The 26,276-nt window shown below is 42.2% G+C and overlaps 1 protein-coding gene across 8 annotated transcripts; it reads left to right on the top strand.

Moving 5' to 3' along the window:
* Nucleotides 1–9,666: 9,666 nt before the first annotated feature.
* LOC122678164 (SLAM family member 9-like) lies at nucleotides 9,667–26,033 on the top strand. 8 transcript variants are annotated; one of them, XM_043878725.1, is made up of 7 exons: nucleotides 9,667–9,918; nucleotides 11,138–11,236; nucleotides 15,655–15,955; nucleotides 20,967–21,263; nucleotides 22,727–22,861; nucleotides 23,059–23,147; nucleotides 24,798–26,033. In XM_043878725.1, exons 1-7 carry the CDS (start codon nucleotides 9,892–9,894, stop codon nucleotides 24,888–24,890), a joined length of 1,041 nt encoding a protein of 346 aa, XP_043734660.1. In that variant the 5' UTR covers nucleotides 9,667–9,891; the 3' UTR covers nucleotides 24,891–26,033. The 8 variants fall into 8 exon arrangements, with proteins under 8 accessions (XP_043734660.1, XP_043734658.1, XP_043734657.1 ...); XM_043878723.1 differs by having other exon boundaries at nucleotides 15,578–15,955; XM_043878722.1 differs by having other exon boundaries at nucleotides 10,971–11,236; nucleotides 15,578–15,955.
* Nucleotides 26,034–26,276: the final 243 nt, after the last annotated feature.

Genomic DNA, 26,276 nt, shown 5'->3' with positions numbered 1-26,276 from the left:
ACACCATGTATGCCTACACCACTTTTGCAACTTTTAGAATAATGACTGTACTATTTGTCTTATTGCTTTTTGAAGTACAGTGCATACTTTGTAGACTTGAAAACCCTTGGAGGGTCTCAAAGAAGCTGGCTAGTTAAAAGCCTACTGTGTTTTCTATAATTCTGTGTCTCTTTTTCTGTTTTGCATATAGGGTTATCGTTACCATCTTTCTAAATTCCATATATATGTGTTAGTATGCTGTAATGTTCTTTATCTTTCTGGCTTACTTCACTCTGTATAATGGGCTCCAGTTTCATCTATCTCATTAGAACTGATTCAAATGAATTCTTTTTAATGGCTGAGTAATATTCCATGATGTATATGTACCACAGCTTCCTTATCCATTCGTCTGCTGATGGGCATCTAGGTTGCTTCCATGTCCTGGCCATTATAAACAGTGCTGCGATGAACATTGGGGTGCACCTGTCTCTTTCAGATCTGGTTTCCTTGGTGTGTATGCCCAGAAGTGGGATTGCTGGATCATATGGCAGTTCTATTTCCAGTTTTTTAAGAAATCTCCACACTGTTCTCCATAGTGGCTGTACTAGTTTGCATTCCCACCAACAGTGTAAGAGGATTCCCTTTTCTCAACACCCTCTCCAGCATTTATTGCTTGTAGACTTTTGGATAGCAGCCATCCTGACTGGTGTGTAATGGTACCTCATTGTGGTTTTGATTTGTATTTCTCTGATAATGAGTGATGTTGAGCATCTTTTCATGTGTTTGTTAGCCATCTGTATGTCTTCTTTGGAGAAATGTCTGTTTAGTTCTTTGGCCCATTTTTTGATTGGGTCATTTATTTTTCTGGAATTGAGCTGCAGGAGTTGCTTGTATATTTTTGAGATTAATCCTTTGTCTGTTTCTTCATTTGCTATTATTTTCTCCCAATCTGAGGGCTGTCTTTTCACCTTACTTATAGTTTCCTTTGTAGTGCAAAAGCTTTTAAGTTTCATTAGGTCCCATTTATTTAGTTTTGCTTTTATTTCTAATATTCTGGGAGGTGGGTCACAGAGGATCTTGCTGTGATTCATGTCGGAGAGTGTTTTGCCTATGTTTTCCTCTAGGAGTTTTATAGTTTCTGGTCTTACATTTAGATCTTTAATCCATTTTGAGTTTATTTTTGTGTATGGTGTTAGAAAGTGTTCTAGTTTCATTCTTTTGCAAGTGGTTGACCAGTTTTCCCAGCACCACTTGTTAAAGAGGTTGTCTTTTTTCCATTGTATATCCTTGCCTCCTTTGTCAAAGATAAGGTGTCCATAGGTTCGTGGATTTATCTCTGGGCTTTCTATTCTGTTCCATTGATCTATATTTCTGTCTTTGTGCCAGTACCATACTGTCTTGATGACTGTGGCTTTGTAGTAGAGTCTGAAGTCAGGCAGGTTGATTCCTCCAGTTCCATTCTTCTTTCTCAAGATTACTTTGGCTATTCGAGGTTTTTTGTATTTCCATACAAATTGTGAAATTCTTTGGTCTAGTTCTGTGAAAAATACCATTGGTAGCTTGATAGGGATTGCATTGAATCTATAGACTGCTTTGGGTAGAATAGCCATTTTGACAATATTGATTCTTCCAATCCATGAACACGGTATGTTTCTCCATCTGTTTGTGTCCTCTTTGATTTCTTTCATCAGTGTTTTATAGTTTTCTATGTATAGGTCCTTTGTTTCTTTAGGTAGATGTACTCCTAAGTATTTTATTCTTTTTGTTGCAATGGTGAATGGTATTGTTTCCTTAATTTCTCTTTCTGTTTTCTCATTGTTAGTATATAGGAATGCAAGGGATTTCTGTGTGTTAATTTTATATCCCGCAACTTTGGCTCAGTTGATTGGGTCCTTTATTTTTCTTGAATTGAGTTGCAGGAGTTGCTTGTATATTTTTGAGATTAATTCTTTGTCCATTGCTTCATTTGCTATTATTTTCTCCCAATCTGAGGGCTGTCTTTTCACCTTACTTATAGTTTCCTTTGTTGTGCAGAAGCTTTTAATTTTAATTAGGTCCCATTTGCTTATTTTTGCTTTTATTTCCAATATTCTGGGAGGTGGGTCATAGAGGATCCTGCTGTGGTTCATGTCAGGGAGTGTTTTGCCTATGTTTTCCTCTAGGAGTTTTATAGTTTCTGGTCTTACATTTAGATCTTTAATCCATTTTGAGTTTATTTTTGTGCATGGTGTTAGAAAGTATTCTAGTTTCATTCTTTTACAAGTGATTGACCTGTTTCCCCAGCACCACTTGTTAAAGAGGTTATCTGTTCTCCACTGTATATTCTTGCCTCCTTTGTCAAAGATAAGGTGTCCATAGGTGCGTGGATTTATCTCTGGGCCTTCTATTCTGTTCCATTGATCTATATTTCTGTCTTTGTGCCAGTACCACACTGTCTTGATGACCGTGGCTCTGTAGTAGAGACTGAAGTCAGGCAGCTTGATTCCTCCAGTTCCATTCTTCTTTCTCAAGATTGCTTTGGCTACTTGAGGTTTTTTGTATTTCCATACAAACTGTGAAATTATTTGTTCTAGTTCTCTGAAAAATACCGTTGGTAGTTTGATAGGGATTGCATTGAATCTATAGATGCCTTTGGTAGTATACTAATTTTCACTATATTGATTCTTCTGATCCATGAACACTATATATTTCTCCACTTATTTGTGCCTTTTTTGATTTCTTTCATCAGTGTTTTATAGTTTTTTATATGTAGGTCTTTGTTTCTTTAGGTAGGTTTATTTTGATTGGAGCATTTAATCCATTTACACGTAAGGTAACTATCAATATGTATGTTCCTTAATTGCCTTGGGTTTTTGTTGTTTTTGCTGTTGTTGTTTTTCTTCTCTTGTGTTTCCTACCTAGAGAAGTTCTTTTAGCATTGTTGTAAAGGTGCTGAATCCTCTTAGCTTTTGCTTGTCTGTAAGGCTGTTGATTTTTCTGTCAAATTTGGATGAGAACTCAGTTGGGTGGAGTAATCTTGGTTGTAGGCTTTCCTCTTTATCACTCTAAATATATTCTGCCACTTATTTTTGGCCTGTAGAGTTTCTGCTGAAATATTAGTTGATAACCTTATGGGGATTCTCCTGTAATTTGTTTGTTGATTTCCCTTGCTGCTTTTAACATTTTTTCCTTTGTATTTAATTTTTGACAGTTTGATTAATATGTGCCTCAGCATGTTTCTCCTTGGGTTTACCTTATATGGAACTCTCTGCACTTCCTGGACTTGATTAGCTAGTCTCTTTCTCACGTTGGGGAAGTTTTCTACTATAGTCTCTTGAAATATTTTCTCAGACACTTTCACTTTGTCTTCCAGGACCTCTATAATTTGAATGTTGGTCCATGTAATGTTATCCCAGATGTCTCTGAGGTTGACTTCAATTCTTTTCATTATTTTCTCCTTATTCTGCTCTGAGGCAGTTATTTTCACCATTCTATGTATCCACCATTTTATTAATCTCATTCATTCTTCTGCCTCAGTTATTCTGCTATTGATTACTTCTAGTGTATTTTCAATTTCAGTTACTGTGTTCTTCATCTCTGAGAGTTTGTTCTTTAGTTTGTCTAAATCCTTGTTAAATGTTTTTATATTTTCTCCATTCCATTTCCAAGATTTTGGATCATCTTTACTATCAGTACTTTGAATTCGTTTTCAGGTGAGTTGCCTAGCTCCTCTTCATTTATTTGGTCTTGTGGGTTTTTACCTTGTTCCTTCATCTGCAACATATTTCTCTGTCTTCTAATTTTGTTTAACTTACTGTGTTTGAGTTCTCCATTCCACAGGCTACAGGATAGTAATTCTTTTTGCTTCTTGTATCTGTCTCCAGTGGGTGAGGTTTGTTCAGTGGCTTGTGTAGGTCTTGATGAGAGGGATAGGAACTTGTGTTCTGGTGGTTGAAATAGAATCTTTCCCCTCTCATGGGCAGGGTGACATCAAGGGGTGTGTTTTGGGGGTGTCTGTGGACTTAGTACAACTTTAAGCAGCCTGTCTGCTGATTTGTGTGTTTCTGTCCTGTCTTGCTTGTTGATAACATGGGACATTTAGCACTGCGCCTGCAGGTAGTTGAGTGGACCCAGGCCTTGAAATTGAGATGGAGACCTCTGGGAGAGCTCTCATAAGTTAAAATTCTCTTGGCTTGAAATTCCCTAGTGTTTCAGTGTTTTGGACTCAGTGCTTCCACCCCAGAGGCTTAGACCCAACCCCTGGCCTGGGAACCAAGAATCTGCAAGTTGCACACCTTGGCAAAAAAGGGAAAAGAGAAAATTAAAAAAGGATGAGATGAAAACAAACAAACAAAACCCGAGGGAAGTAGCAAAGACAAAAACAAGCAAACAGCAATGATTAAAAACAAACAGACAAACATATAGGGTTATCGTTATCACCTTTCTAAATTCCATATATATGTGTTAGTATGCTGTAATGTTCTTTATCAGACAAACAATACCCCAGACAAATGGTAAAAACAAAAGCAAAAAAGCCCCAAAGAAACAGATGCACATTCAAAATAAGAAACAAAAATGAAAATCCCAAAGTGAAATCAAACAATTAAAAACAAATCTAACAAAATCAAAGTAAAAAACAAAATGCAAACAGAATGCAAACTGAAGGAAAAAGCAAACAAAACAAAACAAACAGAAAAATAATTTAGAAAAACAAAATGAGATAGGGGCTTCCCTGGTGGCACAACAGTAAAGAATCTGCCTGCAATGCAGAAGACCCCTGGGTCAGGAAGATCCCCAGGAGAGGGAAATGGCAACTCACTCCAGTATTCTTGCCTGGGAAATCCCATGGATAGATGAGCCTAATGGGCTACAGTCCATGGGGACTTAAAGAGTCAGATACCACTTAGTAACTAAACAACAATAACAGATACAATTAGGACAAAGAAACAAAGTAGAACAAAAGAGAGAAAAAAACAAAGGAAAACACAGAACAACTAAAAAGTAACATTGAAATAGAAATATAAAAAATTAAAAAAATATATTAAAAATTAAAAAAAAACCTAAAACTAAAAACAAATAATTATAAACAACAACAACAGAGCAAAACAAAACACAAAAAGGCAGTAATTATGTTTTCCTAGTGTCTTAGCTGTCAGTATTCTGTCCCCACCGTGAGTCACAGCCAAACTTTGCCTCCCCAGGAGGCCATTCAAAACCTCTAGATAGGTCTCTGGACTCCCTATGTACTCTGTGAGGGGAGCTTGGACCTGGCCCTATTCCCACATGTACTAGTGCCCAAAACCCACAGCTGCTAGAGCTAGATTGGTTTCCTTTGTGGGAGCACTTATTGTCTATTCAGATATACCAAGGATGTAAGCTTTACCAAGGTGATCTCGGGAATTTAAGCTGTGGCTTGTTCCACTTCACTGAAAGATTTTTGTTCCTCTTCCTTAGTCACTCCACCCCTGGGGCTCAGCTCTGGTTTTAATCCCACCTGTGTATGAGGCCCAACCACAGGAGTCTGCTCCCAAGACGGCCCTGGAGCAGTCTGCTTTGGTAAGGACAAGGTGCAGAGGTGGCATGACTCCTTTAGTAATGGGGGCTCGGTGGCAATAGGTGTGCAGGAAAACCAGCAGCCATGGGTGCAAGAGATCTGGTCCTAGTAGAAGACTTTCCTAGATCCTGGCAGCCAGCACCAGAGGGCCAGACACGGTGGGGGCTTTTCCTAGCACCTGGTGGGCCAGGCGCTATCATGTAGGGAGAGTGGGGCTGCAATGATGGCTCCACCCCCTGCATGTGATGTCACTCAACAGTGGTGCCTGGCTTCTGTGGCACTTCTGGGTTTCTTCCACAAGCATTCCTGGTTGTAAATTTCCTCCCTTTCATCCCCTCAGGCTGTCTCCTCACAGTCAATAGCAATCTTCCTCCTGAGTTTGGTCTCCAATCCCCATGTTCCAGCTTTCAGCCCCCACTGTGAACTGGCAAACACACCCCCAAGTCTTGGGTATACAGGGCTATGGCACAGATCATCTGTAGGTCTCACTCTCTTCTCTCTGCCACAGATCAGCTGTTTCATCCTCCTTCAATAGCTTCAGATGCTCCTCTTCCATCCCAACTGATTTCCCCATCAGTGAGTGGACTTCCCTGGGTGCAGGAACCTCTCCTACACTCCAGCTCCCCAGGGGCGCAAATCCTGTCCTGCCTCCTCTCCTTTCGTTTTCTCTTCTTTCTTTACGGTTGATTTCCTTTACAATTGACTGGTTTGATCTCTTTGGAGTCCAGTTGACTTCCAAGAGTCTTCTCCAGCACCACAGTTCAAAAACATCAATTCTTTAGCACTCAGTCTTCTTTCTGGTTCAACTCTTACATCTGTACATGACTACTGGAAAAACCATAGCTTTGACTATAGGAACCTTTTTGGCAAAATGATGTCTCTGCCTTTTAATATGGTGTCTATTTTTGCTACAGTTTTTCTTCCAAGGAGCAAGCGTCTTTCAATTTCATGGCTGCAGTCACCGTCTCAGTGATTTTGAAGCCCAAGAAAATAAAATCTGCCACTGTTTCCACTTTTTCCTCATCTATTTGCCATGAAAAGATGGGAGCGGATGCAAAGATCTTAGCTTTTTGAATGTTGAGTTTTAAGCCAGCTTATTCACTCTTCTCTTTCATCTCCATCAGAAGCTCTTTAGCTCCTCTTCAACTTCTGCCATTAGAGTGGTATCATCTGCGTATCTGAGGTTGTTGATATTTCTCCTGGCAATCTTGATTCCAGCTTGTGATTCATCCAGCCTGGGATTTCACATGGTATACTCTGCTCAGAAGTTAAAGGAGCAGGGTGACAATATAGAATTTTGTTGTACTCCTTTCCCAATTTTGAACCAGTCAGTTGTTCCATGTCTGGTTCTAACTGTTGCTTTTTGACTCACACACGTGTTTCTAAGGAGACAAGTAAGGTGATCTGGTACTCCCATTAATTTAAGATTTTTCTACAGTTTGTTGTGATCCACACAGTCAAAGGCTTTAGTATAGTCAATGAATCAAAGACAGATGTTTTTTTCTGAATTCCTTTGCTTTCTCCATGATCCAACAAATATTGGCAATTTGATCTCTGGCTCTGTTCAAACTCTCCTCCCCTTCCCAGTTTTCCCTTATAAGACTTTAATTAGTCTATAGTTTGCATTAACTGTTATTCAATACTTTGGGCAGCTCAAAGGAATACCCCTTGTTAGGGCAAATACAGATGTTTTTGAGGTGGGATCTTCAGGAGTGCCAACAGGTATGTCAAATCATGACAAATTTATTGAGAATAAAACTCTGAATTGGCTCTCTCTGGTGGTTGCAAGGTCTCTGGTGTTCACCAGGAATACAGGCTATTCTTTTCCAGGTGAACTGTGCTACTTGAGAGCATAAAGAAAGTTAAAACACCACAAAACTTCCTGTTCTTATTGGGATTCTGTTGTTTTTCTTGAATAAATGCCCCATCAGACTACTGTGTGTCATAGTTATTTTCCAGAGTTCTGAAAAATTGATCTACAAGGGAAGCCATTTTTCTCATTTCTTTTATAAAGGAGAGAATTTTCTTACTCTGAGATTTTATACCTTTCATATTTTAACGTGCATGTTGAATTATTTATTGTTTTCTAATTATGGCTATTGTTGCTCAGTATTTACCTACTTTTCCCTCAATGACTCATTGAAACCACCCATCATCATCTTAATACTTTAAAAAATTTTAGTGCTGTTTATTTTTTATTAAAATATTAAATACAATTTTTAACTGGAAAATTATTAATTCTGTTATAAAGGAAGAGAAGAGGAGGAATAGTGATGGCTAGTCTGCACCTGCTGCTGTCTGCTTCTCCCTTCAGCCCAGCTCTGGGGCTTCTCAGCTACTCTGTGGTAAACCATGCATGGCTGGCTTGGTGACTCTTGTCTTTCACCTAGGAAGGGTGACTGTGGAAAAGACTAATTAGATCCTTTCCCCCAAATTTCCCTTTACCTAGGCTACCTAACATTTCTCCCAGAACTGCATGTTCCTCCCACATAAGGAAAGAGTTAACCTCTATCTCCTCAGGCCTTTCACAGTCATGACTTCAGTTCCTCAGAAACTACATTCTCCTGAGCAAGTCCATAGCTGGGCTAATGTTGAAGTTTGTGAGCATCTTGTCAGTTACTTAAAACACAGCATTGAAACATGTATATTATCAAGTGTGAAACAGATCGCTAGTCCAGGTTGGATGCATGAGACAAGTGCTTGGGGCTGGTGCACTGGGATGACCCAGAGGGATAGGATGGTGAGGGAGGTGGGAGAGGGGTTTGGGATGGGGAACACATATAAATCCATGGCTGATTCATGTCAATGTATGGCAAAAACCACTACAATATTTGTAAAGTAATTAGCCTCTAATTAATAAATTAGCCTCTAACTAATAAAAATAAATGAAAAAAAAACCCTAAAATTAAAAAAAAAAACACAACACAACCTTGAGAAAGTTATTTAATCTCTTTGTAATTTCAGGATGATCCTTCAATAGATGCATGTAATGCTTAGATAATACCATGTTATGAGGATTTGATTAAGCATATATTTTAGATTAATTGAAAGAACACGTAGGATAGATATTCAATACATTTGAATCAGTTCTAATGAGGTGGATGAAACTGGAGCCCATTATACAGAGTGAAGTAAGCCAGAAAGAAAAACACCAATACAGTATACTAATGCATATATATGGAATTTAGAAAGATGGTAACGATAACCCTATATGCAAAACAGAAAAAGAGACACAGATGTATAGAACAGACTTTTGGACTATGTGGGAGAAGGTGAGGGTGGGATGATCTGAGAGAATAGCATCGAAACATGTATATTATCAATTGTGAAACAGATCGCCAGTCCCGGTTTGATGCATGAGACAAGTGCTCAGGGCTGGTGCACTAGGATGACCCAGAGGGATGGGATGGGGAGGGAGGTGGGAGGGGGATTCAGGATGGGGAACACATGTAAATCCATGGCTGATTCATATCAATGTATGGCAAAAACCACTACAATATTGTAAAGTAATTAGCCTCCAACTAATATAAATAAATGAAAAAGAGAGAGAGAGAGAGAAAAGAATAGATATTCAGTAAGTGCATTCTTCATATAACTCAGCTCTCTATTGGGATAATTTGCTTTTTGGAATTCAAATAAGATAGCTATGACCCCCCATCAAGTCCCTTGGACATCCAGATTTCCTGACAATTTCTGTGTGTTCTCAGAGGCTTAATTTCTCCTAGTCATCTCTCAGATCTCTGTTTCCTGGACTCTTCATATCACTTGACTCTACACTTACCTCCTATCTGACCTTCCTGACACACACACGCATTGTGTCGATCCAGGTCTTATTTCCTTTAATTCCCCAAAGATTCCTGGCACCAAGTGTTTGTGTTTAGTAAACTCTTCACAAAGTTTCTGCAGTTGGTTTGTGTGCTTGTTTATGTGTTATGCCCTAGTACAGGATGGTTAGTATGTTGAATGTGAGATAGGATACCTCGACTTTTTAAAAGTTCTAGGTGTTTTTCTAGCATATAAAGTCTACTGTCTGGCTCTCTCCCAGCGTCCGTGGCCTGTAACACATTGCTGGTTTTCTCTCTCTAGGCTCCTCCTCCTCAACCCACTTAAGCAAATGATTTTCAAAGCCAGACATGTCTCACACAAAGATTGCTCACTACAGGGGTAGGGACTTGGGGGAGGAGGAAATACCAGACTCGTTCCTCTTCACCCTGAGAATGACCAGTAGATGAACTGCCTGGATTTTGACTGCATTCAGAAATTTCTGACCACAGGACTCACAGATCATCTTTTGAAATAATTTCCTCATTAGTAGATTGGGTTGGAGGAAATGAGCCAGTGCTGGATATTCTCTTGTCTGAGATGTTGCAGAGCAGTTTATGGGAGCAAGCACAAAACGGACTCCTGTGAGTTGTTTGAGGCCATAGAGAGGGATGGGACAGTGACTGTGATGTGGGGAATTTTTTTCCTAGAGTTGGTTGTCAAGAATCCAGACCTTACCTGTGATTCACTGTGTGACTTTGTGCAGGTCATGCAGCCACTCTTGATCTTAGTTTTCACATCCAGGAAATGGGTTTAGTGCACCGTGCCCTGAGTACCTTGAGTGCATGATTGTGGGGCCAGTCTTGTGGATGCAGCATTGAGGCCTGGGCAGCTGAGGAGAAAGCTTCAGTGGGCATAGGCATGGATCAGGAGTTATGTAGATGGGGCTTCTCCTGTGGTATGTGGGGCATGACAGTTCTCAGGTGTGAGGTATTCAGTCTGGGGAGAAGACACCAGAGCGGGAGCCTCAGTAGGTGGTGGTGAGTCTGAGGCAGCTGAGGCTGTGGACAGGAGGAGTGTAGATATCCACGCCTGCCCCTCCATGATAGCAGGAGCAGGGCTGGCAAAGGATGAAAGGGAAGTTGTGGGTGTGATGCAGACAAGAGCCTATCAGAGACTGTGGGGTCTGGCTTTGTCCTGTGTGTCGGCAGGATAACTGGTACTAGTGACAACTAAGAAAACCAGAAGAGTGCAAGCAATAGATAAATGCCAATATTTGTACTGGGCATGTGGGAACGCGACACTTTTAACAACAATCTTTATTTTCTTTTAGTAATGGCTTCTTACTTAAGCAACAGATAGTTGAAGTTCACAGAAAATCAAAAAGGAAGTTTATCTCACTAAATGGTGTAAAGAAGAAGATGTCTTGCCCACCCTGGCTATAATAGTGTGGTGCTGTAGTGTAATAGTTCTGTGCTGGACCACAGGTTGATATTAGTGACCAAGGCTGACTGGGCTGAGCTGTTAACCAGGGGAAACTAGGAAAGGGATTATAATGGGGGTAGGGGTAAGGAGTGTGCAATCACCAAACTAGCATGACCACAGGAATGGGGCACCTTGCCTACAGTACAGGTATATCATAAAGTGGAGTTGTTTATATGTTTTTCTGCAATAGTTTATTGAGGTCCTATTGTAGGTTCTGGGGATGATATGAAACATCTGAAAGGCTTATTCTATCCCTGAGAACTGGCATCCAGAACTAACTTGGTAGCCCCACCCTTGGGGTGGGGAAGAGCTCAAGAACTCGTAGGAGTGAAGCCTTTCCTGCTCGCTTGCTGCTCCTCCTAAATGTTTCCTCTGTAGCTGCATAGGCTGGCAGGCAGCCTGAGATGGAGCCCTTCTCAGAAGACCCCCACCTCTGCTGGGCTGCCCGGCTCCTGGGACTCACCAGCCTCCTCCTCAGTGAGTAGCCTGGGCTCTTTGTGGTGGGGGGCAAGATTCAGGGACCCTTCTCTCTCTGATGTCTTAGGTTGTGTTGAGGCTGGGAACTCTGAGTGGAGGTAGCCTTGGCTAGTGTAAGGGATTCTTTGCTAGGGAGATGAGGACACTACTGCTTCAATAACAGGGAAACCAAGACAGCCTGGAGCTACTTGGGGAGAGGAATAGAGAGATACAGAAGCAGCTTCTGGGGACCAAAGGAGTGCTCCCCAAAGGAACAAGACTCCCCTGACCGGACAGAGGGATGTAACAGCCTCTGCCATTATCCCATGGAGAAGGGGCAGACCTAAAACCATGTATCTGAACTGGAGGAAGCAAATGGGGTCTAGTTTTCTTGGGCCAATGCAGGATGTTGAATACAGTAAAATTCTAATTTTGTAAAGTGAGGAGCAGCCTGCAAAATTTAAGGGTGTCTGTATGGCCACATACTGTATAAGAATGAAGAAACCATGGAAGGAACAGCAAACTGCTAAGTGGGTTCCAGGAGGGGGTGAACTTGGAGAAGAAAGAAAGGAGGGTGAAGCAGAGAGGACTGGGAATTAAGCAAAAAGGGAACTTAAAGAAAGACTGTCATGAGAAAGCTGTATTTCTCATTTATGACTTCCTCAGAGACTATGTGTTTGTAATGAAATTAAATAAAAACTGATGAGAATATAATGACAGTGAAGTATCAATTCTGAAAAAGTTTGGAAAGGTTTTATTGTTTTGATTTTTGGTTTTAGAGGCTTTCCAGGTGGCTTAGTGGGTAAAGAACCCGCAGGAGATGTAAGAGGTGCAGGTTTGATCCCTGGGCTGGGAAGAATCTCTGAAGGAGGGCATGGTGATCAGTATTCTTGCCTGGAGAATTCCCATGGACAGAGGAACCTGGCAGGCTACAGTCCACGGGGTTGCAAAGAGTTGGACGCAACTGACTGACTGACACACACAGATCCCAGTCATTATATGAACTCGTTGGAGTTATATAAAATTCAGTGGGTTAGAGAGCATTTGTAAAAGTTCATTCTAAGTTGTTTCAGTTGTATCCAACTCTTTGTGACCCTGTGGACTGTAGCCCTTCAGGCTTCTCTGTCCATGGGATTCTCCAGGCACTAATATTGGAGTGGATTGCCATGCCCTCCTCCAGGGATCTTCCTGACCCAGGGATTGAACCCACATCTCTTATGTCTCCTGCATTGGCAGGCCAGTTCTTTACCACCAGCGCCACCTCGAAAACATTTGTAAACAGATGTCTTGAAATAACAGTGAGCTTTGCATGACATTACATCACATTTAACTAGGTACCTTTGTGACAACAGTAACATGTAAGCTTTTTCTTCTCTCTCTCAATTTTATTTAACTGGAGAGATATGTTAGAGTTCTTTTTTTTTCTCCTGTACTTCCTGAGGCTCAAAGATTACATAAGAAGGGCAGACAAATAGACATGCAGAGAGAGAGAGAAAGGGAGAGAGTGAGAGAGAATGAGAGAGAGACCTCTCTATCTTCTTCTTCATATATAGGCACTAATCTCTTCATGAGAACCCCAAATCTGGATGGCATAAAAGAGCAGAAATGTAGTTCTGGAGCCCAAAAGTCCAAAATCAAGGTGTCAGCAGGACTATATTCTCTCTAAAACCTGTAGGGTGTATTACTTTGTGTGGGCTGCCAAAGCAAGATGCCACAGACTGGGTGGCTTATCAACAGAAATTTGTTTTCCCTTAGTTCAAGAGGTGATATTCTAAGCTCAGGTTTCATGCCAATTCTGTTTCTGGTGAGAGAGGGATAGGGCACTGTGTCATGGGGGCCTTCTGGCCATGGCGTTTGTGTCCTGATTTGTTTAGAGGGACTGGTAACACAGTCTTCCCCAGCTCTTCTCAGCTGACCTTCTGTGAACTGTGTGGGGGAGTCCATTCTCATCTCAGGGTGTGTGCTTTACAGTGGGGGCCCCCAATTCCTGGGCCATGGACAAGAACTGGCCCCTGGCCTGTTAGGAACTTGGCCACACAGCAGGAGCTAAGTGGCAGGTGAGCGAGTGAAGCTTCATCTGTATTTACAGCCACTCCCTATCACTCCAGCAATTTGAGTGCTGCCCAAGCTCAGGAAAAGAAGCTCAGGGCTTCCACTGATTCTACATTATGGTGAGCTGTACAATTATTTCATATATATCACAGTGTATTATTATAATAATAGAAATAAAGTGCACAATAAATATAATGTGCTTGAATCATCCCGAAACCATCCCCTGCCCCCGTCTGTGGAAAAATTGTCTTCCATGACACTGGTGCCTAGTGCTGAAAGGTTGGGGACTGCTGCTCTACAGGGTAATATGTCCTTTGCAGTAGACCTAGTCTTGCACTAGGGTCTCAGAGGGGAGTGAGGTGTAGAATGAATGGACAGAAGAGGGGTTGCGAGGAGCCAGATAGGATGTATGGATGAGTGAATACCGTTTCCTCTCATGGACCACTGTCCCCACTGATACAGATCAGGAGGGCTTTTGACCTGGGACTAAAAGGTTGTTAAGCTCAGCGTGAGGACCATAGTTCTGCAAAAGGAGCTGAAAGGACTGTGGTGAAGGCCTGACCCTGAGGAAAGGCTTTATTAAATGATATGATGATTAAATGAATACAAAAATATCTGAAACACCTGTGCATATGAATGCTGGCATGAGCTATTCTCTGCTTCCAGTGAGACCAGGAATGGGTATTAGTACAGAAGGAGGGAGGCAGGTTTAAGATGAGAACTTAATGATTTGAAGAGAAAACTAGGCATTCGGAGCCCCACCCAGGTGAATCTTGACCTGAAGGAGGAAGGAGATTGTTTTTGCTTTCAGGATAAAGTCATTCTGTGGCACTTTCCTGGTCCTGTACTGTCCTACCCTGGTCCCTTAAAGGACGGCATCAGGTCTCTTGAACTTAAGCCTCAAGTGGGAAGATGGGCTCTGGATCAGGTGGCCCTGAAGGGAATGTACCCCACGGTCACAGCTCTGCAGGAAAGTGTCTGAGGAAGGCCCACTGCGACCTCTCAGGGACTGGCTGGGAAGTGTTGATTTGGTGGCAGGGACAGCAGGGCTCACCAAGTGATCACTTGCTCCCTCTCATGTTCTAGCCTCTGGCCGTTAGCCAGGGCCTTGTGACCAGTGCTGGCCACAATCAAGAGCAGAGAGCTCGCTACTTCTGGACGGAAGCAGGGAAACCCCTGTGTAACTCTCCTCTCTCCCCTCCCTGCTGTGGGGCTGGGAGCCCATGAGGATGCTGTGAGCTCCATGTCTGCAGCTACAAGAAGGTGGAGCCTCTTCCGTGTGTGATAGGACCTCTCGCTGTCACTCATTCATGGGAACTGTGGTGGGGGATATAAACACCCCTTGTTCTAAGACCATGAGGTATTATAACCATTTTTACACAGCTTAGTTTATTTTCTCCTGACTACTATACTGCCTGTAAAGAGCAGGAAGGAGACCAGCCTTCATATTTGTATTAGGTGTCTATTGTATAACCTGTCACCCCCAAACTTAGTGCCTTGAATACCACCCAGTCAGTTTCTGTGGGTGAAGGCCTAGGAGTATTTCAGCTTGGTCCTCTGGCCCAGGGTCTCCCCAAGTGAAATCAAGGTCTTGGCTGGGGCTTCATCAGCCCTAGGGTCATCTGAGGATATGCTTCTAAGCTCAGTTGTGCAATTGCTGATGGGAGACAGTTTCCGTGCCTGTTGGGTTGAGGACCTCAGTTCCTCCCTGGCTGTTGGTCAGAGGCTCCCTCAGTTCCTTGCCATGTGGGCCCTTCCTTAGGGCAGCTGACAACATGATAGCTTGGTTCCTCAGAGTGAGAAAGAAAGAAAGTGAAGGAGAGAAAGTGTGTGTGTGTAAGGAAGAGGAACCCTACTGTCTTGTATAACCTAGTATCATGGAGTGACATCCATCTGTGTCTGTATTCTATTCCTTAGAAGCCAGTCACTAGGTGCAGCCCATATTCCAGGGGAAGAGGTGTCAAAATGGTGTGAACAGGAGGAAGGGGGGGTCTTTGGGAAACACTTTAGAAGCCCTTCTGACAATCTTACACTTAATATATACCTGAAAATGTGATTCAGACCCATGATCTCACATAATTCACACACATCATTATCAGCCATGTAAGGAAAATGTGGATTAGCAAGCTTAGGTAACTTGTAGAAGGTTTATGCACCACCAGAACCAGAATTATTTTAAATTCATTGTACTTTCATTCCAATAATCAGAAGAGTATATTGGATGGATTTAATGAAAAAGATGAATCCTCTTGTTTTCTCCTTTATTCTTAACTGAGAAACTACTCACAGTTCCTATCTCCATTGTTCTAGGCATCTGCAGCACAGTGGTCCAGAGTTCTGGAAAATATGATTCTGAAGTTCAGAATTCTGGATTTGTTCCCATGCAGGGGATTCAAGGACATTCTGTGTTGTTTCATATAGTCAAGAAGCAAGAAGCTGACCCAGAGGAGGTCTCATGGGGCTTTGGCCCTGAGTCAAACTACAGAGTCCTGCTGCGAGTCCGCCATGGGACAGACACCCCAACCTGGGTCAGCCTCCAGGACAAGTACCAGCACAGGGTCCATGTGCCCAATGTGACATCCCTGAGGATTGAGAACCTGACCCCAGAGGACAGTGGGCAGTACCGGGCTCGAGTCAGCTTCACTGGAGGAAGAGAACTTACTCAGGTTTTCCACCTCACTGTCTATGGTGAGTGACACTCCTCACCCCACCCTATGGCTTCCCTCCTGCCTTTGTGCTAGGAGTTTCACATAGGCCCCGTTTTTCATGATCCCTTCCAGACACCAGCCTTCATATCCTGTTTTCTCTTTCAGAATTAAGGTAGGTAGGTTTGCCACAAATGTAGGTGTGGTGTACCACAAAAGGTAGGTGTACAGAGCTGATATTCATACCAGAGATAAAATTACTTCAGTGTTTTGGGAAGGGAGGATGAAAATTTGGGTAAATGTATTTCTCATTAGCTCACTTCAGTTCTATTCAGTTGTTGAGTTGTGCCTGACTCTTGTGACCCCAAGGACTGCAGCATGCCAGGCTTTCTGTCCATCACCAACTCCAGGAGCTTGCTCAAACTCATGTCCATCGAGTTGATGATGCCATCAAACCATCTCATCCTCTGTCATCCCCTTCTTCTCTTGCCTTCAATCTTTCCCAGAAGCAGGGTCTTTTCCAATGAAAAAGTTCCTCCCATCAGGTGGTCAAAGTATTGGAGCTTCAGCTTCAGCATCAGTCCTTCCAATGAATATTCAGGACTGATTTCCTTAAGGGTTGACTGGTTGGATCTCCTTGTAGTTCAAGGGACTCTCAAGAGTCTTCTCCAACACCACAATTCAAAAACATCAGTTCTTCAGGGCTCAAATTTATTTATGGTCCAACTTTCTCATCCATACATGACTACTGGAAAAACCACAGCTTTGACTAGATGGACCTTTACTGGCAAAGTAATGTCTCTGCTTATTAATATCCTGTTTAGGTTGGTCACAGCTTTTCTTCCAAGGAGCAAGTGTCTTTTAATTTCATGGCTGTAGTCACTGTCTGCAATGATTTTGGAGCCCGAGAAAATAAAGTCTGTCACTGTTTCCATTGTTTCCCTATCTATTTGCCATGAAATCATGGGACTGGAAGCCATGATCTTCATTTTTTGAATGTTGAACTTTAAGCCAGCTTTTTCATCCTCCTCTTTCACTTTCAACAGGAGACTCTTTAGTTCTTCTTTGATTTCTGCCACAAGGGTGGTGTCATAGGCATATCTGAGGTTATTGATATTTCTCTTGGCAATCTTGAGTCCAGTTTGTGCTTCATCCAGCCAAGCATTTTGCATGATGTACTCTGCATATAAGTTAAGTAAGTAGGGTGACAATATACAGTCTTGAAGTATTCCTTCCCAATTTGGAACCAGTCTGTTTTTCCATGTCTGGTTCTAACTGTGGCTTCTTGACCTGCATGCAGATTTCTGAGGAGGCAGGTAAGGTGGTCTGGTATTTCCATCTCTTGAAGAATTTTCCACAGTTTGTTGTGATCCACATAGTCAAAGTCTTCAGTGTAGTCAATGAAGCAGAAGATGAAGTTTCTCTGGAATTCTCTAGCTTTTTCTATTATCTAACAGATGTTGGCAATTTTCTCTGGTTCCTCTGCCTTTTATAAATCCAGTTTGAACATCTGGAAGTTCTCAGTTCATGTACTGCTGAAGCCTGGCTTGGAGAATTTTGAGCATTGCCTGCTAGTATGTGAGATGAGTGCAATTGTGTGGTAGTTCGAATATTCTTTGGCATTGCCTTTTTTTGGGATTGGAATGAAAACTGACCTTTTCCAATCCTGTGGCCACTGCTGAGTTTTCCAAATTTGCTGGCATACTGAGTGCAGCACTTTCACAGGATCATGTTTTAGGACTTGAGATATCTCAGTTGGAATTCTGTCACCTCCACTAACTTTGTTCATGGTGATGCTTCCTAAATCCCACTTGACTTTGCACTCCACGATGTCTGGCTCTAGGTGAGTGATCACACCATCGTGGTGATCTGGGTCATTAAGATCTTTTCTGTATAGTTCTTCTGTGAAGAAGTTCTCCACTTCTTGCTAATAAGTTCTGCCTCTGTTAGGTCCATTCTGTTTCTGTCCTTTATTGTGCCCATCTTTGCATGAAATGTTCCCTTGGTATATCTAATTTTCTCTAAGGGATCTCTAGTCTTTCCCATTGTATTGTTTTTCTCTATTTCTTTGCATTGATCATTTAGAAAGGCTTTCTTATCTCTCCTTGCTATTCTTTGGAACTTTACATTCAGATATACCTTTCCTTTTCTCCTTTGCCATTTGCTTGTCTTCTTTTCTCAGCTATTTGTAAGGCTTCTTCAGACAGCCATTTTGCCTTTTTGTATTTCTTTTTCTTGGGGATGGTTTTGATCACCACCTCCTGTACAATGTTACAATCCTCCATCCATAGTTCTTCATTAGTATTTGTTAAAATAATTATTCTTCATTATAGGACTCAGTTTATTTGATTTGTGTATTAACTCTATCTATCGCTTCTATCAAAAATCACAAATTACTGGACATGAAACAACAGACTGGTTCCAAATCAGGAAAGGAGAACGTCAAGGCTATATATTGTCACCCTGCTCATTTAACTTATATGCAGAGTACATCATGAGAAATTCTGGGCTGGATGAAGCACAGCTGGAATCAAGATTGCCAAGAGGAATATCAATAACCTCAGATATGCAGATGATGCTACCCTTATGACAGAAAGCAAAATAGAACTAAAGAGCCTCTTGATGAAAGTGAAAGAGGAGAGTGAAAAAGTCGGCTTAAAACTCAACATTCAGAAAACTAAGTTCATGGCATTCGGTCCCATCACTCCATGGGAAAAAGATGGGGAAACATTGAGAGACTTTATTTTTTTGGGCTCCAAAATCACTGCATATGGTGACTGCAGCCATGAAATTAAAAGACACTCGCTCCTTGGAAGAAAAGCTATGACCAACCTAGACAGCATTTTAAAAATCAGAGACATTACTTTGCCAACAAAGGTCCATCTAGTCAAAGCTGTGGTTTTTCCAGTAGTCATGTATGGATGTGAGAGTTAGACTATAAATAAAGTTGAGCACAGAAGAATTGATGCTTTTGAACTCTGGTTGGAGAAGACTCTGGAGAGTCCCTTGGACTGCAAGGAGAGCTGACCAGTCCATCCTAAAGGAAATCAATCCTGAACATTCATTGGAAGGACTCTTGCTGAAGGTGAAACTCAAAGGCTTTGGCCACCTGATGGGAAGACCTTACTCATTGGAAAAGACCCTGATGTTGGGAAACATTGAAGGTGGGAGGAGAAGAGGTGACAGAAGATGAGATGGTTGGATGGCATCACCGATTCGATGTACATGAGTTTGAGTAAGCTCTGGGAGTTGGTAATGGACAGAGAAGCCTGGTGTACTGCAGTCCACAGGGTTGCAAAGAGTCAGATGTGACTGAGTGACTGAACTGAACTAGTGGCTTAAGACACAAAAATATCATTTTATCTTTCTGGAGGTCAGAAGTCAGACAGAAGTCTCACTAGGCTAATCAAGTTGACTTAAAAAAATTATTAACAATCTAGAAGTTGAGAGTTATGTTTTATTTGGTAGATATTTTCAGGACTTCAAGCCTGAGAGACAGCATCTCAAGTAACCCTGAGAGAACTGCTCTGAGGAGGCAGGGGGAGGAGTCAGGTCATACAGAAATTTGCAAGAAGGGGCAAGTAGTCTGAACATTAAAGGATTATTGGTAATTAAGCAAAACCAGATATCTCAAGGAATTTAGCACTTTCCCATGTATGGGAAGGTGCAAAAATCTGGGTTTACTGAAGTCATTCCTTTCATATCCATCTCAGCTCTCTGGGGCTTCCCCCCCCCCCCCCCCCCCATCACCCCAGCTTCTCAGGGATCACCATGGGAAATGACTGAAGGCTGTAAGATAACAGGCATTGTTCTTCCCGGGCCCCTTCTGAGCTCAGAAATTCATATTTGGGGGCTGGAATCACTGGTGGCTGTGACATCCTTGTTTATTGATATGGCAGGAAATGCTCCATTTCTTAATGCTGTCAGAACTGTCTTCCTTCCTTTACGTTCCAGAGGAACAAATGACTGCCAGCATTCTTTGACTCATGGTCACACTTGTCCATCTTCAGAGCCAGCAATGGAGGGGTGATTTCCTCTCACACTGATCCCTCTGACTTCCTCCTCTTCTTCCTTCTTCTACTTTTAAGGACCCTTGTATTGCCTTGGTTCCAACCAGGTATTCTGGAATAAATCCCTATTTAAAGGTCAGTTAATAAATATCCTTAATCCATCTGTTACCTTCATTCCTCTTTGCCAGATAGCCTAACATAAACAGAGGTTCTGGGGATTAGTGCATTATGTATCTACCACAATTTGGAAATCTATAGGTAGGTAGTCCTCCCTGTCCTCTCTCCTTTTACCAGCCAGAGATATAATTGCTCACAAAGACTCCTGAAATCTCGCTCCCAAATCCTCAATAGATATAGGAGAAAACTGACACTGCATCTTAAGAGCCTTATTTAGTCAACTCTTTGTTTCCCTAAAGTTTCTGTTGCATAGGGAAATATTTACTATGAGAATGACTTTGAACCCTTTAGGACCCCATGTGATATCTATAACAGACTTGTCAATCAGCAACTTCTCTGCCTATGGGGACTTCAAGTTTAGTGGCATGTTCTAACCACACTTGGGTTGTAGTTCCTGGTCACTACCAGTGAATCTCTTAGAAATGTCTTTACTTTTGGCATCTAGCACAGGCCATATGTCAGTACTCCACAAGGGCTGTGCAGTCCCAGGAATCATCTGAACAGGAGAAGCAGGGCAATGGCCCTGGGCCAGGTCAAGTTCTTCCCTCCCCAACTTCTTCCCCTGGAAAGAAGGAAACATCTCAATTTCTTACATACAATGAGTCCTGGAAGGTGAAGTCCATCATACAATTTTTTTATGGAAGAATTTTAAGGCTTGCTAATCTACTGAGATCACATAGGATTTACCTCAATTGTTTCCTTTCTTATTGTCTTTGCTGTATATTTGGATTTTGGAAAAATAGTGTTTCTTCTGGAAAATCCTGAGATGGATATTGCCAGAGCTTCAGCGAGATAATGGATGAAAAACGTGAACTGCCATGTTCTCGACTCATGTGATGCTCCATTCTCTTGTCTCACCTGCCCCAGAGCCCATGCTTCTTCCTGAGATCCTGGTCAAGTCATTATCCATCACACCAGACTGGTGCAATGTCACCCTGGAGTGCAGGGACCCAGGGAACACAGAGGACCTGGAGGTGACCTGGGAGAGCGAGGGTCTTCCCAGGGAGCTGGAGTGGAGTGGGACACCAGGACCAGCCCCCAGCTCCTGGAGCCTGCATGTGAACTTGTTCCTGAGCCAGCTCAATGCCAGCCTCACCTGTGTGGTCAACAACCATGTGGACAAGAAAATTGCCACTGTAGACTTTGGGAAAGTCTGTTTCCCTGGTGAGTGCAATCTGCCAGAGGAGAGGGGCACTCGTGGAGCTCAGGTGTATTGGGGTGAAAGCTCTGGGCTTTTGTCCCCACTGTGTTATTAGCACGACCTTCCACCAGGTCACCCCATACAGGAGCCTGGGAAGCACAACCAATTTGCTTCTGCTTTTGAATTTCTCTCACATCCATGCTCTCCTCTCCACCCCTTGCCCCTATTGGTCCAGGCAGTAGCCTTCCAGTACCTCTCCCCACGTCATTCATCATTTATTGTGTGTCTAGAGTGATCTTTAGGAAAAGTGAATTGGATTCTGTCAATTGTGTCATCTGAGGGACTTGACTTACAGTGTCTCCCTGTAGGATTCAGGGCTCAATGTCTCTCTTCTCATGTGTTTCACACTGGATTGTTTGCCTAGAGCCCCTTCTGACCCTCTGAAAATGCTATTTCCTTTACCACCAGCTCTCCCAAGTCAAGAGTCCTTCACTTTGTTACTTACTGCTGTTGAAGGATGTCTCTCAGTTAAGGCCAGTGATCTTAACTGAGTGATCAATACGGTTACACAGGGCCCCATGCTGGTTATGGTTCTGCTTTTAATAACGTTTGAAGAAAAGGAACCTCAGTCTCATTTGGCAGAGGGCCTTGCAGGTGCCGTAATCTGCCAGAAGAGACATTATCTTTTTAAAAGAGTGATCGATCGCCACTCCACACTGAGTAGCAATGCTGTTTGTGGATTTGTCTCCTGTGCAGATTAGAACACCTTGAGGGCAGAGGCCATGTCTGGTCTTCTTTGAATTCATGTCCCAAGCAAAGATCCTGGTAACTTTCCTCACACTCAGAGTTTCATTGAATTATGAATGACCTGGTGTATAGTTCACCTTTCTAACCCATTCTCCCCAAGGGAGACCTGACCTGCTGGGGGGCTCTGATATGTCAGCATCACTTAAATCCCCTATAACCCTTGCCTCAGCCTCATTATGGACTCTCAGATAAAATTAAACACTCAGCAAACCCTTAGCAAAGAGACTCTTATCCCCTCTTATCCTCCTTGTCCAATTCTTTCCTGCTCTGTCCTCCTGTCTGCCACAGTGGGATGATGGCAATCCCCAGGGCTGATGATCTGACACAGACATGCCGTGAACATTATGTTCCTCCTTCTTGAAATGCTGTGCCTACCCTGAATATCTGGGAAACTCCTACTCCTCCCTTAAGACTCAATTTATGCATCACCTCCCCTGGAAGGCCCTCCCTGAAGACATGTGTACAAGATGTAAACCTCCATTGAACCGCAATGTCTCTGACTGGGAGATTTTGATATTTTCTCAGTTCAGTTATGAATGAACCTGCTGCACTCTTCAACTTCTGGAACCAGGACTTCAGAGTTCTCCCTGTGTTCTCTCTCTATCTCACTATGGCAATGGTTATTTAAAATTCTGTCTTCCCTTAACCATTCTCCATTCTCTCTGTGTGAGGGAATCAGGTTCACAAGAACAGACCATTGCTGGTCTCCTGGAAGGCATCCTATGGGCCGTCGTGGTTGTGCTATTCTTCCTGGGAACTGGACTGTACTTTTGGAAGACATATAAGAAGGAAAGGAACACAGAGAATGGAAGAGGTAGGTTGCACTTCTCTTTCATCCTCAGATAACTCCTCTCTTCCACTGAAACCCTTTCTTCTTCATTTTGCTGCTCAGAGATTGTCCTTGCAAAGGGGCTGGTTTCTGTGATCATGGCATTGGGGTCATAACTATGGAGCTGGGCACAGGTTTTTGAGACTGAGATTCAAGCTCCACTCTGTATGTGTGTGACTCAGGAGCAGCATTGCAGGAGGACCACAGGAACCAAGGTGATGGCGACTGGGTAGAGCAGAGCCAGGAAGAGTTTCAAGAAGGCATGTACCAGGTGAGAGGCGGAAGCTGAGCTCGTCCTAGGCTTACTAGGTCCTCTGCAGCTGCACTTGTGCTTATCAAACCTAGTCACTGCTATTTCTGGTCCTACTGTTCTGAACAACCAACAGCATTAACTAGGACAATTTATATATGAGGCCTGTGTGGTACTGGGTACTTAGGGGGAACCATAAACAGTGCATGTCAGCAGCATTTGTTCTATGTGGGTTCCTTTCTGGTCCATTGTTTAGTCACTAAGTCACATCCAACTCTTTGCAACCCCATGGACTGTAGCACTCCAGGCTTCCCTAACCTTTCCTATCTCGTGAAGCTTGTTCAAATTCATGCTTATTCAGTTGGTGAGGCCATGCAACCATCTCATCCTCTTTCACTCCCTTCTCCTCCTGCCCTCAATCTTTTCTAGCATCAGGGTCTTTTCCAATGAGTTGGCTGTTCACATAGGGTGGTCAAAGTATTGGAGCTTCAGCTTCAGCATCAGTCCTTCCAAAGAATATTCAGGACTGATCTCCTTTAGGATTGACTGGTTGGATCTCCTTGCAGTCCAAGGGATTCTCAAGAGTCTTCTCCAGCACCACAGTTCTAAAGCATCAATCATTTGGTGCTCACTCAGTCTTCTTTATGGTTAACTCCCACATCTGTACATGACTACTGGAAAAACCATAGCTTTGACTATACATACATTTCAGCAAAGTAATTCTGCTTTTTAATATGCTATCTAGGTTGGTCATAGCTTTTATTTCAAGAAGCAAGCATCTTTTAATTTCATGGTTGCAGTCATAGCCCGTACTGATTTTGGAGCCCAAGAATACAAAATCTGTCACTGTTTCCACTTTCCCCTCATCTCTTCACCTTGAAATGATGGGACCAATGCCACGATCTTTGTTTTGTGAATACTGAGTTTTAAGCCAGCTTTTTCATGCTCCTCTTTCACCTTCATCAAGAGACACTTCAGTCCGTCTTCACTTTCTGCCATAAGGGTGTTGTCATCTTCATATCTGAAATTGTTGATATTTGTCTCAGCAATCTTGATCCCATCTTGTGATTCATACAGCCTGGTTTTTTGTGTGAAGTGCTCTGCATATAAATTAAATAAGTGGGTTCACAACGTACAGCCTCGACGTACTCCTTTCCCAATTTTGAACTAGTCCATTGTTCCAAGTATAGTTTGAACTGTTGCTTCTTGACCAGCATATAGGTTTCTCAGGAGACATGTAAGGAGGTCTGGTATACCCAACTCTTTAAGAATTTTTCCACAGTTTTTTGAGACCCCCACAGTCAAAGGCTTTAGTGTAATTAATGAAGCAGAAGTAAATAGTTTTTCGGAATTCCCTTGTGTTTTCTATGATCCAACGCATGTTGACAACTTGATTTCTTATTCCTCTGTTTTTTCTAAATCCAGCTTGTACATCTGGAATTTCTTGGTTTATGTACTGCTGAAGCTTAGCTTGAAGGATTTTGAGCTTTACTTTGCTAGTATGTGAAATGAGTGCAATTGTATGGTGATTTGAACATTCTTTAGCATTGCCTTTCTTTGGGATTGAAATGAAAACTGACCTTTCCAGTCCTGTGGACACTGCTGAGTTTTCCAAGTTTGGTCTAGTTTATACTTTATCTGCTCTGAGAATCCGTTGTCTTTCACTTCTAGAGTATCAGTGCACAACGTCTGGAACAAGAGTTGCCTCTCCACACTGTCTATTCTGTGATCCGGAACACAGGCGAGGGTATGAAGATAATATAATTGGAGGAAACAAAGGAATCTTGGGACACCTCCACTCTGATGCTGACATCCTTCAGATACCTGTTTCAATTCTGGTTCAGCTCTGCTTGCTCTTGGTCTTTTACTTTGACCTTTGTGATCTCAACTCAACAAGAGATGGACCTGGAATTTCAGAGCCGATAATGGACCAAGTTTTATCTTGGGCACTCTACAAATATTATTTATTCTAGTTCTCACAAGGAACCTCTAGGATAGGTATCATGTTCTGTATTTTATAGAACAGAAAATATTATTCCCAAGCTGTTGGTGGCAGACAAAAACCTTAAATTCAACACTGAGTGAACCCAGATTTTACATATTACCCTTTCTCTACATGGGCACTGAATCCTGAAATATTAGATGAGAATATCCTTCATTTATTCCTCTCCCAAAGACCTAGTCTCTGATGCTGGTGCTGCAATATGGACTGAGTTCATTGTTGAATCATCTGGTGGCTAAAGAGGTATTACCCCTTAAGTGGACAATGGGGACTTGGTATGTGGGAGACGTGGGAAGAAGGATCTTGACCTCAGTTTAGAGGAAACATTCTGAGAGGAATGCTTCTCACTCTTGGGTCTTGTAAGAGTTCTTCCTCTCTTTACAAGGTGTGTTGTGGATTTCAGCAGCACAGTCTTCAAACCAGCTCCACTTTAATTGTTATTTAAAAGTTCGCTCAATAGGTTTTACATAAGTTTTTCATTTAAACATTCAATGATTCTATGAGGCAGAAATTTCCACTGCACAGGTGGAAAACTAAAACTTACAGATGTTAAACACCACATTTAAGCTTCTCAAGTAAAGTGATATGCCTGATTTGGGTTTACAGAGTATCACAATTTCACTAATTTTGACTTTTTCCCCCTCCATTATTCCAGACACCCAACCAATCATTATCTTCCATTGAGTTATTCTTCAAAATGGTTTTTGTAGTCCACCCTCCTCTCATTCTTTTATTCTTATTTTCTACCTATAGAAATATTCTACTTGCAGTTTCACCATTTTCACATTTCCACCAGCAAGATAGGAGGATTCCTGCACATAACTCTTATAACTTTTTTGATTATAACCTTCCTAGTATGTGTCTGATGTAATATCTCATTGTCATTTTGAATTGCATTTCACTAATAATTAATGAAATTAGAAGATGATTGTTTCTTGGCAGGAAAACTAGGAAAACCTAGACAGTGTGTTAAAAAGCAAAGGTGTCATGATGGTGACACAGGTCCATATAATCAAGGCTATGGTATTTCAAGTAGTCATGTACAGTTGTGAGAGCTGGGCAATAGAGAAGGCTGAGTGCCAAAGAAATGATGCTTTCAAACTGGTGGTGTAGAAGACTCTTGAGAATCCCTTGGAAAGCAAGGAGAG

This window comes from Cervus elaphus, chromosome 20 (assembly GCF_910594005.1).
Source record: "Cervus elaphus chromosome 20, mCerEla1.1, whole genome shotgun sequence".
In the NCBI taxonomy this organism is placed as follows: Eukaryota; Metazoa; Chordata; class Mammalia; order Artiodactyla; family Cervidae; genus Cervus; species Cervus elaphus.
This window is presented reverse-complemented; position numbering and strand designations above follow the sequence as displayed.

Bases quoted from the DNA above. Each gene is read 5' to 3' on its own strand.
- LOC122678164 (XM_043878720.1), top strand. From the start codon at position 9,843: ATGAGCCAGTGCTGGATATTCTCTTGTCTGAGATGTTGCAGAGCAGTT. The intron at 15,956-20,966 runs GTGAGTGACACT...CACCTGCCCCAG, and splicing joins TTTCCACCTCACTGTCTATG to AGCCCATGCTTCTTCCTGAG. The intron at 23,148-24,797 runs GTGAGAGGCGGA...TTTCACTTCTAG, and splicing joins TTCAAGAAGGCATGTACCAG to AGTATCAGTGCACAACGTCT.